This window comes from Triticum dicoccoides, chromosome 6A (assembly GCF_002162155.2).
Source record: "Triticum dicoccoides isolate Atlit2015 ecotype Zavitan chromosome 6A, WEW_v2.0, whole genome shotgun sequence".
NCBI lineage: Eukaryota > Viridiplantae > Streptophyta > Magnoliopsida > Poales > Poaceae > Triticum > Triticum dicoccoides.
The window spans coordinates 452,736,698-452,750,724 of record NC_041390.1 but is presented as its reverse complement, the minus strand read 5'-3'; the positions used below and the strand labels follow the sequence as shown (position 1 = coordinate 452,750,724).

The following is a 14,027-nucleotide window of genomic DNA, read 5'->3' as shown; positions in this document are numbered from 1 at the left end:
CAAGTTACCTAGGTCGCGGGGATCTGCTGGATCTCCGGCCTCCGCCTCCATCGGCTGCTTCTCCGCTTCCTTGGAGACCTCGGGCTCCATGAATCCTTTGTACTCCTCGGCGCAGTCTCCCTTTACTTCTTTCCAGCCCTCTCGCTCTTTCCTCTTCTCCTTCTCTTCTCTGACGATGGGAGAGGGTGCGGCCTGCGGGCACGAAACATAGGCGGCAAATCCTATATGCCGCCTTAGACGCGCCGCCTGAAGCGTTTGCGCTGGTGGGCAGGCCCGGTAACGTGTTCCTTTTTTCATTTGCTGTCTTTTTTCCTGTTTTTCTTTTATTCCCTTTTTCCACATTTATTGATCTTTTTTTAAAAAATTAATTAATTTATAAATAAATTTACATATGTTGTAACATGCCTGAACAACTCTATTCGTTTAAAACAATATGTGCATTTTTTCCCACATGCACAAACTTTTTCTTCAAAACATATGAACATTCATAGCCAAAGTACATGCAGTTTTTTCGTATAAATATTTTTGTATTATCAAAGAGACCTGCAAAATCAGAAATAAAATATGTAAAAGTATCGTGTGGAAAGTGTCTCTCCCTTTCTATTGGTTGTGTGATATTCCCTGGTGATTTGTCTTTACCCTTACTCCTAGTTTTTCTTAAAATTAGTTTTGATGGCATTTTAAAATGAAAATAGTTTTTTGGATTTTTTGGAATAATGTAATATTTAATGTGTCATGCTAGTGGCTAGGCCATTATGGGGTTCCATAGTTACCGCTTAAGGCGACATTATTACGTAAAGCTTTCAATTAATTTCAAAAGCATTTCACTTAATTTCAGTAATGATAAAGTAAAATTTCAATACATTCACAAAAGATTCAAATGCAGCTTCAACTCAAAAATGTTCAGATGCATTTGAAACTATTACGGAATGTATTACAATAGTGTCGTGTCATGATCCAAACGCATCCCAAAAGCATTTGAAAATTTTGAACTGAATTTCAAAATTAGTAAAGTATATTAAAATATTATTGAATCATGACTAAAATGCATTTGAAACTTTTATGAAATATATATTGAATTATTATTGAGATTAAGTGAAATACATTTCAAAATTAATTGAATTTCATACTTTGTGCAAACTTAGAATCCAACATTTCAAATGTTTTTGAATCTTTTTTTCCAAAATGTTGAAGTTTTAAAGTTTAGAACGTTAATTATTACTTCTAATTGTGCCCACCTATGAATTTTGTAGGTATCTGATTTTCGTCGAATCTTAAAGGATACATCAATGGATCCAAATATAGGAATATTGCACGAGTCTCAAAAGAAAATGCAAATAGTTGATACATGTATGCTACATGGCTTGCACGTTAGAAAGTTTGTGTTTCAAGAAAAGCTAGAGACTTGCAAGGTGCTCGAGTGCCGCTTTTTTGTCTCTGCACAAGACCTGCTTAGGAGCAATGAGCTAAGTATGAATATCATTTTATGGTGTCGCGGTACCTGCAAGATCACCCTCTTATGGCTTGTGATCATCGGGAGAAGTCCTAGTTGTGTGAGTTTGACCAATTGATTAAGAATGAGATCTATTTGGGTACCCGATTCTCCATTGGAGGAGGTCAATCAAATACTCTCATTTGACCCAGTCAAAAGCTTTTGAATGTCGTGCTTGAAGACAAGGGACAATGTAAGTAAAATTTCTCACATACAAAATGTTGTCATGGATGCTTCTCTATAAATGCACTGATAAGGATCGACTAGACGCGAGTCGTTTGTCGGCCCAAACTTTCACGGTACTAGCGTCAGCAACAAGAAATTCCGATCGAGCCAAGATACAAGACCGTAATATCAAAAACTGGCGTCGAGTAGATGAATCAACTCCACGCGTACCAGCGACAATCCGTCATGGATCAGCAAAGGCAAGCACGATATTTAGTGTCCCTCGACACGGGACGTTTTCTGACTTTTATTCAACTCACGCGAAAACAAATCTTGACCCTTTACACGGCCAGATCGGCCAGTATTTAAAGAGCACGCATGATCTAGTTCCTAAACCGACTCAAACCTTCCTTACTGCACGTAACAAACTAAATCTTTTTTCCTAGTCAAACCGGAAACCAAGTACTACTAGGACTCTCTCTTATCTCAACTAATTAACTATTCGGCCAACTGATCACATAAAAACAAACTTGGACTACGTACTAGTGCTAGATGGAATCGATACAAAAAAATATTCAGTACAAAATTTCCTGTGCAACACACGGAGTTCTGAACGTTGGCCTGACTTCATCTGGTTTTGCTTCTGGTGATGGTATTTTAAGTGCAATTGTTTCCATCATTAAAATATTAGAATTTGTAGCTGGATCAATCTTTGCAAATGCAGTAGTGGACACATCATGCACCTTGAGCGTTGAAGATGATGATGTTTACATGAGGACTGAGGCGGACGATGAGAATCTTGGTAATTGAAAGTGTGTTATATCGACTAGAGGGGGGTGAATAGGCGATTTTTATGAATTCTTCACTGACGAATTTGCGGGTGAGGAAATTCCTGAGTGAAAAACTACTTGCAGCGGAATAAGTACTCAGAAGTATACATAGCAGTGCATGAGCATGGTCTCCATGATGAAATGAAAACAAGTACAGAGTACAGAAAGCGTAAACACAAGATAAGACAAACATACTGAAGAAATTGAACTGAGGAAATAGAGGAAGACTTTAGTCAAAGTCTTCAAATAGATATGAACAAGCACTCAACACATAAAAGAAGAAATGGAAGGGTTGAGGAAATGGAACTAGGTAACTTAGTGAAAACAATGATTTGGTAGACTAGTTCCAACTGCTGTGACAGTTGTACGTCTGGTTAGGCGGCTAGGTATTTAAACTTGAGGACACACAGTCCCGGACACCCAGTTCTGAACACGCAGTTCAGAACACTCAGTCCTCACCGTATTCCCCTTGAGCTAAGGTCACACAGACCTCGCCCAATCACTCGTGGTAAGTGTTCAGGTGACTTCCAAACCTTCACAGACTTGGTCACTTGGTGATCCACAATTTCCTCTTGGATGCTCTAGACCATGACGCCTAACCGTCTGGAAGATGCACAGTCTTCAAAGGTAACAAGCGTCGGATCCACGCAGGATCAATCTCTTCAGTGATGCTCAATCACTTTGGGTTTGTGGGTGTTTGGGTTTGAGTTTTCCTCACTTGATGATTTTCACTCAAAGTCCTCGGAGAATGGAATGCTCTCAAATGACAAATGTCAGTTTCTCTCAGAGCAGCCAACCAGCTAGTGGTTGTAGGGGGTGGCTATTTATAGCCTAGGGAGCAGCCCGACATGATAAGACATAAATTCCCTTCAATGATATGACCGTTAAGTGGGTAGATATTTTGGGACAGCTGGCACATAGCACAGCAACGGTCGGAATTTTGAGTATCAAATTCCTCAGGGCTATCATGTTCCTCACTGTGTAGGCAATCCGCACTGTCGAATTCCTAACTCCTCGGTCAGAACAAATTCCTCAGGGACCAGAAGAACTTCGTCTTTGTCACTGAAGAAATTTGACTGAACTGTATAAGATTTCCAATGGCTTCACTCGGAAGAATTGGTAGGTAGGATTTGAGTTGAGCATCACATGGAAATTTTTCCTTAGTATTTGCTCGACCCCCTTTAACAGTACGGTGTTTCCTATGACTCAAGAAAGAGAAAATGAAACTGCGAAAACAAAAGTCTTCATGCTCCTCGAATGAATACCAAGTCTTCAGGATTGCACCAATTTCTTCACTTTCAAAGTCTTCAGAAAGCCAAAGTCTTCAGTCGAAGAACTTCATTTTTAGGGGTCGATGATACGTCTCCGTCGTATCTATAATTTTTGATTGTTTCATGCCAATATTATTCAACTTCCATATACTTTTTGGCAACTTTTTATACTATTTTTGGGACTAACATATTGATCCAATGCCCAGTGCCAGTTCCTGTGTATTGCATGTTTTTGGTTTCGCAGAATATCCATATCAAACGGAGTCCAAACGGGATAAAAACGGACGGAGCTTATTTTTGGAAAATATGGAAAATTTGGAAGGAAAATCAACGCGAACCAGTGCCCGAGGTGGTCACGAGGCAGGGGGGCGCCCCCCCTAGGGTGCACCCCCTACCCTCGTGAGCCCACCGTAAGGCGGTTGACACTCTTATTTTGCCGCAAGAAAGCTAATATTCGGAAAAAAATCACGGCGAAGGTTTCAGGCCAATCGGAGTTACGGATCTCCATATATATACAAAACGGTGGAATAGAGTCAGAAGAGAACGCAGAACCAGAGAGAAACAGAGAGATAGATCCAATCTCGGAGGGGCTCTCGCCCCTCCCACGTCATGGGAGCCAAGGACCAGAGGGGAAACCCTTCTCCCATCTAGGGAGGAGGTCAAGGAAGAAGAAGAAGAAGAAGAAGGGGGGCCCTCTCCCCCTTGCTTCCGGTGGCGCCGGAGCGCTGCCGGGGCCATCATCATCACCGCAATCTTCACCAACAACTTCACCGCCATCATCACCAACTCTTCCCCCCTCTATGCAGTGGTGTAACCTCTCTCTTACACGCTGTAATCCCTACTTAAACATGGTGCTCAACGCTATATATTATTTCCCAATGATGTATGGCTATCCTATGATGTTTGAGTAGATCTGTTTTGTCCTAATGGCTATTTGATGATCATGATTGGTTTGAGTTGTATGTTTTATTATTGGTGCTGTCCTATGGTGCTCTCCGTGTGTAACACCCCGGATGTAACTTTTCCTATTTGTACTCCAACTCTTGCCATTTCCGGTGTTAAGTTATATTTATTTCCTCGGGTTCGGGTCTTTGTCTCCATGTATTGTTGCCTTTGTCATGCATCTCATATCATGTCATCATGTGCATTGCATTTGCATACGTGTTCGTCTCATGCATTCGAGCATTTTTTCCGTTGTCCGTTTTGCATTCCGGCGCTTCGTTCTCCTCCGGTGGTCATTTCTAGATTTCTTTCATGTGTGGGGATTAAACATTTCCGGATTGGACCGAGACTTGCCAAGCGGCCTTGGTTTACTACCGGTAGACCGCCTGTCAAATTTCGTACCATTTGGACGTCGTTTGATACTCCAACGGTTAACCGAGGGACCGAAAAGGCCTCGTGTGTGTTGCAGCCCAACACCCCTCCAATTTGGCCCAAAACCCACCAAACTCTGCTCCATGTCCTAGAGCGTTTGCTCACGATCGCGTGGCCGAAAACCGCACCTCATTTGGACTCTCCTAGCTCCCTCTATGCCTATATATACACCCCTCCAAAATTCACGGGTCTCCCCTCCCCCCTAAACCCTAGATCCATCCGCCGCCGCCGCTGGACGTGCCCGGACGGGGCCGGACAGCGTCCGCCCGCCGCCTCCAGCCACCCGCGCATCGACACGTGGCGGCCGCCACCTCCCGCCGCCATCGGCCCGCCCGGCCCAGGCGAGGCCCCCGCGAGCCCGCGAGCCGGCCGCCCCGCGCCGCCTTCCTCCTCGGCCGTCGCCGCCCAGCCGTCCGCCACCGCCGTCCCAGTCCGCCGCCGCCTCGTCGTTGGGGTCGCCGCCCCAAGCCACTGCAGGAGCTCGCCGGCGTCGCCCCAGCTCCGGCCGCCGCCGCCGCCGCCTCGGCCACCGGCGACCGCGCCCTCGCCGGCCGCCTCCTCCCTCCTCCACGCCGGCTCCGGCGAACTCAGGTCCGGCCGGCTACAGTGCCGCGAGATCCGATCTGGATCGGGGTTGCTACAGTAAACCCTAGGGGTAGTTTTTTTCACTAAGTCCCGGATATTCTTAGTTCATATGCCCCTATTTGCGGCCCCGTAACTTTGCATCCGTAACTCCGATTTGGGCATATAGCATATCAAAATGTTCATCTCAGAGAGTACATCATTTCATTCCATTGCATCATTTTCATTTGAGCTCATCTTGATGCCCGAAATGCTGTTAGAAGAGGGCTACTTGAGTTAATTGTCAGATCTGTTACTCTGTTTAGCACTTTTGTCATTTTTGCCATGATTATTGTGTGCATGCTATGCCCGTGAGTTCTACATGTGTTTTGTTAAGGTTTTTGTCATCTTTCCATTGGTGCAACCCATATATTTTTAGGATGTGTGTGGTGACTTGTGCAAGCTTGCAAAGTGGTGCACCTGCTAATTCTGTTTTCAGGGACTTAGTAATTTCACTAAGTCCTGGGATTGTTTATCTCATGATGCCCTATGTTCATGTTGTTTCCTAGTGATCCGTGCCTCTTTTGAGGATGATCAGTAAGGGAGTTTTGTTAATATTGTAGTGCTCTATCCATCCATGTCTTTGTTTGCAATTATGGAGCACCCTAGCTTGAGTCAATCAAGCTCTACTTTTGCTTCATTGCGAATCTGGGCAGATCGTCAACTTGTTTGCGATTTTGCCGATGTTATTGCTATGCCATTGTTCTTGCCATGTCTAGCTTGCATTTTGTGCCTTCTTAAGGGATGTATGATTGTCTTGCCATGACTTGCACCGTGGTGAGTGCATCGAGCTCGTAAACATGCCTTCGTGAGTTATGTTTCAGCATGTCCCAGTTTTCACTAAGTCTGAAAACTGATTATGTTTTTGCTATGTTCGTGTGCTTGTTAGTATATTTTGTGACCCCTTTTGGCTCAAGGTCACTAAGGGACTTTTGTTAAGCTTGTTGAGTAGCTCCATGCCATGTCTTTCTTAGTCATATTCAGGTCCTGTAGCATGTTGTTTTGTTGCTCCGAAGAGGGCTATATGATCTGAAATTCCAGACAAGTGTTAATTTCACTAAGTCTGAGATCTGTTTTACCATTTGCGTTTTTGCCATGCTTGTTTGAACCTCCTAATGTATGAATTGTCCGTAGCTCAGTGCTAGACTTTTGTTAAGCATCTTGTGTGCATCCCTGCCATGTATTTTGATGCCATGTTTGAGTGCTGTAGCATTTGCATCGTGTTGTCTGAGTTTGCACGTGGTTCATTGTATCCTTGTTGCTTGTTTGTCTTGTTTGGGTAGAGCCGGGAGACGGGTTCGCTATCGAGGAGCCCGTTGAGTTTGCTTTCGAGGATCCAGTCAACTCTGACAACTGTGCAGGCAAGATGATCATAACCTCGAAATCACTACTATCTTTGCTATGCTAGTTTGCTCGCTCTTTTGCTATGCCAATGCTACGATGCCTACCACTTGCTTGCAAGCCTCCCAAATTGCCATGTCAAACCTCTAACCCACCATTGTCCTAGCAAACCGTTGATTGGCTATGTTACCGCTTTGCTCAGCCCCTCTTATAGCGTTGCTAGTTGCAGGTGAAGATTGGAGGCCGTTCCTTGTTGGAACATCTTTTATTTACTTGTTGGGATATCATCATATTGCCTTGTTATCTTAATGCATCTATATACTTGGTAAAGGATGGAAGGCTCGGCCTCTCGCCTAGTGTTTTGTTCCACTCTTGCCGCCCTAGTTTCCGTCATATCGGTGTTATGTTCCCGGATTTTGCGTTCCTTACGCGGTTGGGTTATAATGGGAACCCCTTGATAGTTCGCCTTGATTAAAGCTTTTCCAGCAATGCCCAACCTTGGTTTTACCATTCGCCACCTAGCCTTTTTTTCCCTTGGGTTACCGGAGCCCGAGGGTCATCTTATTTTAAACCCCCCCGGGCCAGTGCTTCTCTGAGTGTTGGTCCAAATAGAGCCACTTGTAGCACCACCTCGGGGAAACTTGAGGGTTGGTTTTAGTTGTACGTAGTGTTCATCTGAGTGTGCCCTGAGAAAGAGATATGTGCAGCTCCTATCGGGATTTGTCGGCACATTCGGGCAGTGTTGCTGGATTTGTTTTAACCTGTCGAAGTGTCTTGAATTACCGAGATACCAAGTCTGATCGGAACATCTTGGGAGGAGGTATATTCCTTCGTTGACCGTGAGAGCTTGTCATGGGCTAAGTTGGGACTCCCCTGCAGGGATTGATCTTTCGAAAGCCGTGCCCGCGGTTATGGGCAGATGGGAATTTGTTAATGTCCGGTTGTAGATAACTTGAACCTTAATTAAATTAAAATGAATCAACCAAGTGTGTTACCGTGATGGCCTCTTCTCGGCGGAGTCCAGGAAGTGGACACGGTGTTGCAGTAATGTTTGTGCAGGTTACTCTCTAGTATCTCGCTCGTGCTTTGCCTCCTCTTCTCGCTCTCTTTTGCGAATAAGTTAGCCACCATACTTGCTAGTCGCTTGCTGCAGCTCCATATATTTATCTTGCCTTACCTATAAGCTTAAATAGTCTTGATCGCGAGGGTGCGAGATTGCTGAGTCCCTGTGGCTCACAGATTACTATTACACCAGATGCAGGGCCTGATGATTCCGCTCCTGGAGACGCGTACGAGCTCAAGTGGGAGTTCGACGAAGACTCTCAATGATACTATGTTTCTTTTCCCGATGATCAGTAGTGGTGCCCAGTTGGGGGTGAACGGGACCGTTGTCGCATGTTGGGTTCTCTTTTATTTTGGCGCCGTAGTCGGGCCATGAGTGTTTGGATGATGTAATGTTATTTAAGTACTTGATTGACGTGGCGAGTGTAAGCCAACTATGTTATCTCCCCTTTTATTATCATATTACATGGGATGTTGTGAAGATTGCCTAACTTGCGACATATGCCTTCAATGCGATTATGTCTCTAAGTCGTGCCTCGACACGTGGGAGCTATAGTCACATCGAGGGTGTTACACCGTGTCGTGCAAGCGTGAGGGATTCTCGCTGTAGGGTTTGCAATATGCTTATGATTTGCTTATGGTGGGTGGCGTGAGTGACAGAACCACAAACCCGAGTAAGTAGGTTGTTTGCGTATGGGATAAAGGGGACTTGATACTTTAATGCTATGGTTGGGTTTTACCTTAATGAATCTTTAGTAGTTGCGGATGCTTGCTATAGTTCCAATCATAAGTGCATATGATCCAAGTAGAGAAAGTATGTTAGCTTATGCCTCTCCCTCAAATAAAATTGCAATAATGATTACCGATCCAGTTATCGATTGCCTAGGGACAAATAACTTTCTTGTTGACAAAAGCTCTCTACTAAAACTAATTTAGTTGTGTCTTTATTTAAACAGCCCCTAGCTTTTATTTTCGTGTTCTTTACTTTCTTGCAAGCTTACCCAAAAACACCTACAAAGTACTTCTAGTTTCATACTTGTTTCCGGTAAAGCGAACGTCAAGCGTGCGTAGAGTTGTATAGGTGGTCGATAGAACTTGAGGGAATATTTGTTCTACCTTTAGCTCCTCGTTGGGTTCGACACTCTTACTTATCGAAAGAGGCTACAATTGATCCCCTATACTTGTGGGTTATCAAGACCTTTTTCTGGCGCCGTTGCCGGGGAGCAATAGAGTGGGGTGAATATTCTCGTGTGTGCTTGTTTGCTTTATCACTAAGTAATTTTTATTTGTTGTTCTTAGTTGTTTTCTATCTTTAGTCATGGGTAGGAAACGCAAAATGCCAAAAAATTAGTTGTACCTACTGAACCAATGGTTGAAGAACCACTCAAAATCTATCACACTGCTGAAGCTTATTACTTGGATCATCTTCGATCCCTATGTGCTCGTGCTGAAACCCCAACTAGCTTAGTTGAGGGCAAATCCTTAGATGATCATGCTTGTTATGTGCGACACCGAATATCTGAAAAAGGGAAAATTCTATTGGGTCAAATTCGTCGTTTGCAATGCTATGCTTGGAATTTATGTGAAATTTATGATTTTACTTGTTGCTCTGAAAACCCTAAGAAACACCTTCCCTATCAATGTGAGTTTAGTAATAATGGAATCGTATCTTCGTATGCTAAGAGTGTTTACAATTACTATGCTGTTCAACAAATTGAAGAATTTGTTGCTTTTAAGGGTGCTTATGAAATTTTTTTTTGACCATCAGGTGCTTATGAAATTGCTTCTTTGATTGAAAAGTATGATGCTACTTTTCACAAATCTGAAATTTTTTCCATACTTAAATATTGTTATGAGAATTATGCTTTTAATGCTTATGTTAAACCATATATGGAGAAATACTCCGCTGTCCAAGAAGAGACTAATATTTTGCAGGAGTCTATGGAAGAAGAAATTGATGAAACTGTGAGCTTATTGGATGAAAAAGATGATGAGGAGAGCGAAGAGCAAAAGGAGGAAGAGCGGATTAGCTACCCGTGCCCACCTTCTAATGAGAGTAACTCTTCAACTCATACATTATTTAATTCCCCTTCGTGCTTACCGAAGGATGATTGCTATGATGACTGTTATGATCCCTATGATTCTTTTGAAATATCCATTTTTGATGATGCTTGCTATGCTTGTGGCCAAGATGTCAATATAAATGATGCTTATGAAGATGAACTTGCTATAGTTCCTTATGTTAAACATGAAATTGTTGCTATTGCACCCACGCATGATAGTCCTATTATCTTTTTGAATCCTCCCAACTACACTATATCGGAGAAGTTTGCTTTTATTAAGGATTATATTGATGGGTTGCCTTATACCGTTGCACATGATGATTTGATAGATATAATATGCATGTTCTTTCTGCTCCTACTTGCAATTATTATGAGAGAGGAACTATATCTCCACCTCTCTATGTTTCCAACACGATAAAATTGCAAGAAACTGTTTATACTATGCATTGGTCTTTACTTTGTGTGCATGAATTGTTCTTTTATGACATGCCGATGCATAGGAAGAGAGTTAGACTTCATAATTGCTTGATTTATGTTGCTTTGTGCTCACTACTAAATTACAAATCATTGTTAATTAAAATTGGCTTTGATATACCTTGGTATCCGGGTGGATTCATTACTTGAGCAATATATGCCTAGCTTAATGGCTTTAAAGAAAGCGCTGCCAGGGAGACAGCTCGGAAGTTTTAGAGAGTCATATATTTCTGTTGTGTGCTTTTATAAAGTTTAGAAATAAAAATAATGTGCCAAGGTTTGCCTTTAGGATGTTTACATTTGTTTGATGGTTTGTATGGTGCAGGACAGAAACTTTGGCTGTAGTGCATGATTTTGCATTTTTTTCTGGAACGTCAAATGGTTCTGATTCTTTTTGAACTGTCTTCCTATACAAAGTTTTTATTTTTCCTAATTTTGGCATAATTTTTCAAGTATCATAAGTATGGTGAATGTTCAGATTATTACAGACTGTTCTGTTTTAGACAGATTCTGTTTTTGATGCATAGTTTGCATGTTTTGATGAAACTATCAATTTATATTAGTGGATTAAGCCACGAAAAAGTTATATTACAGTAGACACAATGCAAAAACAAAATATGAATTGGTTTGCAACAGTACTTAGAGTAGTGATTTGCTTCATTATACTAACGGATCTTACCGAGTTTTCTGTTGAAGTTTTCTGTTGAAGTTTTGTGTGGATGAAGTGTTCGATGATTGAGAAGGTTTCGATGTGAGAAGAAGGAAGAGAGGCAAGAGCTCAAGCTTGGGGATGCCCAAGGAACCCCAAGTAAATATTCAAGGAGACTCAAGCATCTAAGCTTGGGGATGCTGGGGAGGCATCCCCTCTAACAAGTATCGATATGTTTTCGGATTCGTTTCGTTCATGCGATATGTGCAAGTCTTGGAGCGTCTTTTGCATTTAGGTTTTTATTTTTTATGCACCATGCTGGTATGAGATGGTCCTTTGTTGATTTATAGAATGCTCTTTGCACTTCACTTATATCTTTTGAGTATGGCTTTATAGAATGCTTCATGTGCTTCATGTATATCATTTGAAGTTTGGATTGCCTGTTTCTCTTCACATAGACAACCGCCATTTGTAGAATGCTCTTTTGCTTCACTTATATTTGTTAGAGCACGGGCATATCTTTTGTAGAAAGAATTAAACTCTCTTGCTTCACTTATATCTATTTAGAGAGATGACAGGAACTGGTCTTTCACATGGTTAGTCATAAAGTCCTACATACAACTTGTAGATCGTTGAATATGATATGTTTGATTCCTTGCAATAGTTTTGTGATATAAGGATGGTGATATTAGAGTCATGCTAGTCGGGTAATTGTGAAATTGAGAAATACTTGTGTTGAGGTTTGCAAGTCCCGTAGCATGCACGTATGGTGAACCGTTATGTAACGAAGTCGGAGCATGAGGTGTTTAATGATTGTCTTCCTTATGAGTGGCGGTCGGGGACGAGCGATGGTCTTTTCCTACCAATCTATCCCCCTAGGAGCATGCGCGTAGTACTTTGTTTCGATGAATAATAGATTTTTGCAATAAGTATGTGAGTTCTTTATGACTAATGTTGAGTCCATGGATTATACGCACTCTCACCCTTCCATCATTGCTAGCCTCTTCGGTACCGTGCATTGCCCTTTCTCACCTCGAGAGTTGGTGCAAACTCCGCTGGTGCATCCAAACCCCGTGATACGATACGCTCTGTCACACATAAGCCTCCTTATATCTTCCTCAAAACAGCCACCATATCTACCTATTATGGCATTTCCATAGCCATTCCGAGATATATTGCCATGCAACTTCCATCATCACCATATACATGACTTGAGCATTCATTGTCATATTGCTTTGCATGATCGTAAGATAGCTAGCATGATGTTTTCATGGCTTGTCCGTTTTTTGATGTCATTGCTACGCTAGATTGCCGGGGCACTGATCCACGGGCACCTATGGGACCGGCGGGCCGAGTCCCTTTTGGTTCGGCGGGGGCGGAGGTCGCACGAAGAGCGGATCGAGGCGAAACACACGAGCGGTTTACCCAGGTTCGGGCCGCACGGATGCGTAAAACCCTACTCCTGCTTTGTGGTTTGTATTGAGTTCTTGCTCGGGAGCGCGGAGTGCTACAGTACACTCCAGAAGCTAACGAGACCGAGTGTGAGAGTTCGAACCCCCCTCTATGTTGCGCATGGGCCTCCTTTTATATGCTCAAGGGGTCACCGACAGGTGGCAACGTAGACAAGGGTAAAAATGGAAAGGTGCTGCGGTTGGTACAGCTACCTGCTACAGTGTATCATACCTAACCCTGACGGCAGGGGACAAGGGCATTAAATGCCCGTCTGCGTCGCCTAAATAGTGCAAAAAGGGACCGCCAGGGACGCCACCGCTCGCCACGATGGCAATCTTGTCAGCGCTGCTTGCCACCGCGTACCGCTGGCTGCACAGCTTCCCGCCACGTACCCCTGGAAAGGGTCCCAGAGCGACACGTTGGTGGATGTGTTGGAGCACGGACACAGAGTGGTGGCTTGCCGCGGCAAGCGCCTTGCCGCGGTCGTTGTCTTGTCGCGTCCGGGAGCTTGTCGCTCACCGGGCCTTGCCGGGACATGTGGCGCGTCACGGCAAGTTCCTTGAGATGCCTTGGTTGGCCTTCCCGACAAGCTCCTCTTGCCGGGGTCTTGTCAGTTCCTTGAGATGCCTTGGTTGGCCTTCCCGGCAAGCTCCTCTTGCCGGGGTCTTGTTTCCTTGAATGGCTCCAGGGGAACCACGGAGGACCTTGGCGGTCACCCGGCAAGCCTTGCCGCGGGATGCTGCGACTGCCCGTGCACAAGTTTGGGATACTAGGGTACCCCTACTCTAGTACACCGACAGGAGCCCCTGGGCCTGGGCCATACACGGTGCCGAGCGCTGTTGGGCCAGGCCCAAAACAGGGCACGGGCATGCGCGGCCTGGGTTACGCCGTATCTCTCTCCGTATGCACCGCGCCCCCCCGAACGGCACGCATTGAATGCGGCGTTGTGGGAGAGATCGTGGGTGGTTTCTTTATTCGGAAATGCGGAACGTCCGCCCCCTCCCTCCTTATAAGCAGGGGAAACAGGGGCAGTTCGCCCATTAGCTGGTTGCTACTCCAATCTCAGAAATCTCCGCCGCTCCCTCTTCTTCCCAAAGCTGAAAAGAGAGTAGCGCCCCGCCCCCCATCGCCACCAACACCACCAACGCCGTCGACCTCCTCCACCACTTCCGCCATGGCTCCGAAAGCCGACAAGGGGAAGGTTGTGAAGTCGACCGAGGCGCAGCGGCTTGC

The 14,027-nt window shown here is 44.3% G+C and overlaps 1 protein-coding gene across 1 annotated transcript in view; it reads right to left on the bottom strand.

Annotated features, from left to right (window-relative positions):
- LOC119317221 (E2F-associated phosphoprotein-like) overlaps nt 1-201 on the bottom strand; it is a 2,675-nt gene extending 2,474 nt beyond the window's left edge. Inside the window, exon 1 of the mRNA XM_037591649.1 lies at nt 9-201. Within this exon, the coding sequence (XP_037447546.1) occupies nt 9-90 (82 nt within the window). The 5' untranslated portion in view covers nt 91-201. The remainder of the gene's footprint in view (nt 1-8) is intronic.
- Between the last annotated feature and the right edge of the window lie 13,826 nt (nt 202-14,027).